General features: G+C 39.8%; 1 protein-coding gene across 1 annotated transcript; it reads left to right on the top strand.

The window, feature by feature from the left end:
* Positions 1-281: 281 nt before the first annotated feature.
* Positions 282-1,217, top strand: LOC118581804 (olfactory receptor 5W2-like). The gene has a single exon (XM_036184242.1). The coding sequence runs from the start codon at positions 285-287 to the stop codon at positions 1,215-1,217; it is 933 nt and encodes a 310-aa protein (XP_036040135.1). The 5' UTR covers positions 282-284.

Here is a 1,217-nt window from a genome sequence, read left to right as displayed (position 1 = left end):
TTGCAAAGGAGTAAAGTGATTCAAAAATGTTGAAAATATAAGAAGTTACATATTTCACAGTAGTATCTGGATGTTATACCTCATGACAAATTAACCCTAAGACTATCAGATAGTTTTTATTATGATCAATATCATAAAGATCCATTTACGAAGTAAAATGTAACTGGGTAGATTTCTCAGGGAACAAAATTCAGAGAATGAATTATTTTCCTTTTTATAGATAACTAAGAATACATCGACCAATTTGAAAATATCTTTTAACATTTACACAAGAAGAAAGAAGAATGGATAGGGGAAATTGTTCCTCTGTGGATGAATTCATTTTCTTGGGAATTACCAATAACCCTCGCACAAATGTAGCCCTGTTCACCACATTCCTACTGGTTTATCTCATTACTCTTCTGGCCAATCTTGGGATGATCATTTTGATTACAGTAGACTCCCAGCTCCACACACCCATGTACTTTTTCCTCAGCAACCTCTCTTTCTGTGACCTCTGCTATTCCACAGCAATTGGACCCAAGATGCTGGTAGATCTCTTAGCTGAGGAGAAATCAATTCCCATGATTGGTTGTGCTCTGCAGTTCTTGACATTCTGTGTCTTTGCAGATTCTGAGTGTCTTCTGCTGGCAGTGATGGCCTTTGATAGGTACCAGGCCATCAGCAACCCCTTGCTCTACACAGTGAACATGTCTAGCATGGTGTGTTCCATGCTTATGGTGGGGGTTTACCTGGTGGCAACAACAGATGGTTTAATACACACAATCTTGGCATTCCGTTTATGTTTTTGTGGGTCTAATGAGATCAACCACTTCTTTTGTGATTTGCCTCCACTCTACCTCCTCTCCTGCTCAGACATACAAGTCAATGAACTAGCCTTATTTACTGTTTTTGGTTTCATTGAGCTGAGCACTGTCTCAGGAGTCCTGGTCTCTTATTGTTATATCATTTTATCCGTCCTGAAGATCCATTCTGCTGAGGGGAGGTTCAAAGCTTTTTCTACCTGCACCTCCCATCTAACCACAGTTGCCATTTTCCAGGGAACTGTGCTGTTCATGTACTTTCGGCCTAGCTCTTCTTATTCCCTGGATCAAGACAAAATAACCTCCCTGTTTTATACTCTTGTGATTCCAATGCTGAACCCTCTGATTTACAGCCTGAGGAACAAGGATGTGAAAGAAGCCATGAAAAAACTGAAAATAAAAATGTGCTCCTAA

The sequence above is a fragment of the Onychomys torridus genome, chromosome 4 (assembly GCF_903995425.1).
Source record: "Onychomys torridus chromosome 4, mOncTor1.1, whole genome shotgun sequence".
Taxonomy (NCBI): Eukaryota; Metazoa; Chordata; class Mammalia; order Rodentia; family Cricetidae; genus Onychomys; species Onychomys torridus.
The sequence above is the reverse complement of the archived record's forward strand: the minus strand, read 5'-3'. Positions and strand labels throughout refer to the sequence as shown.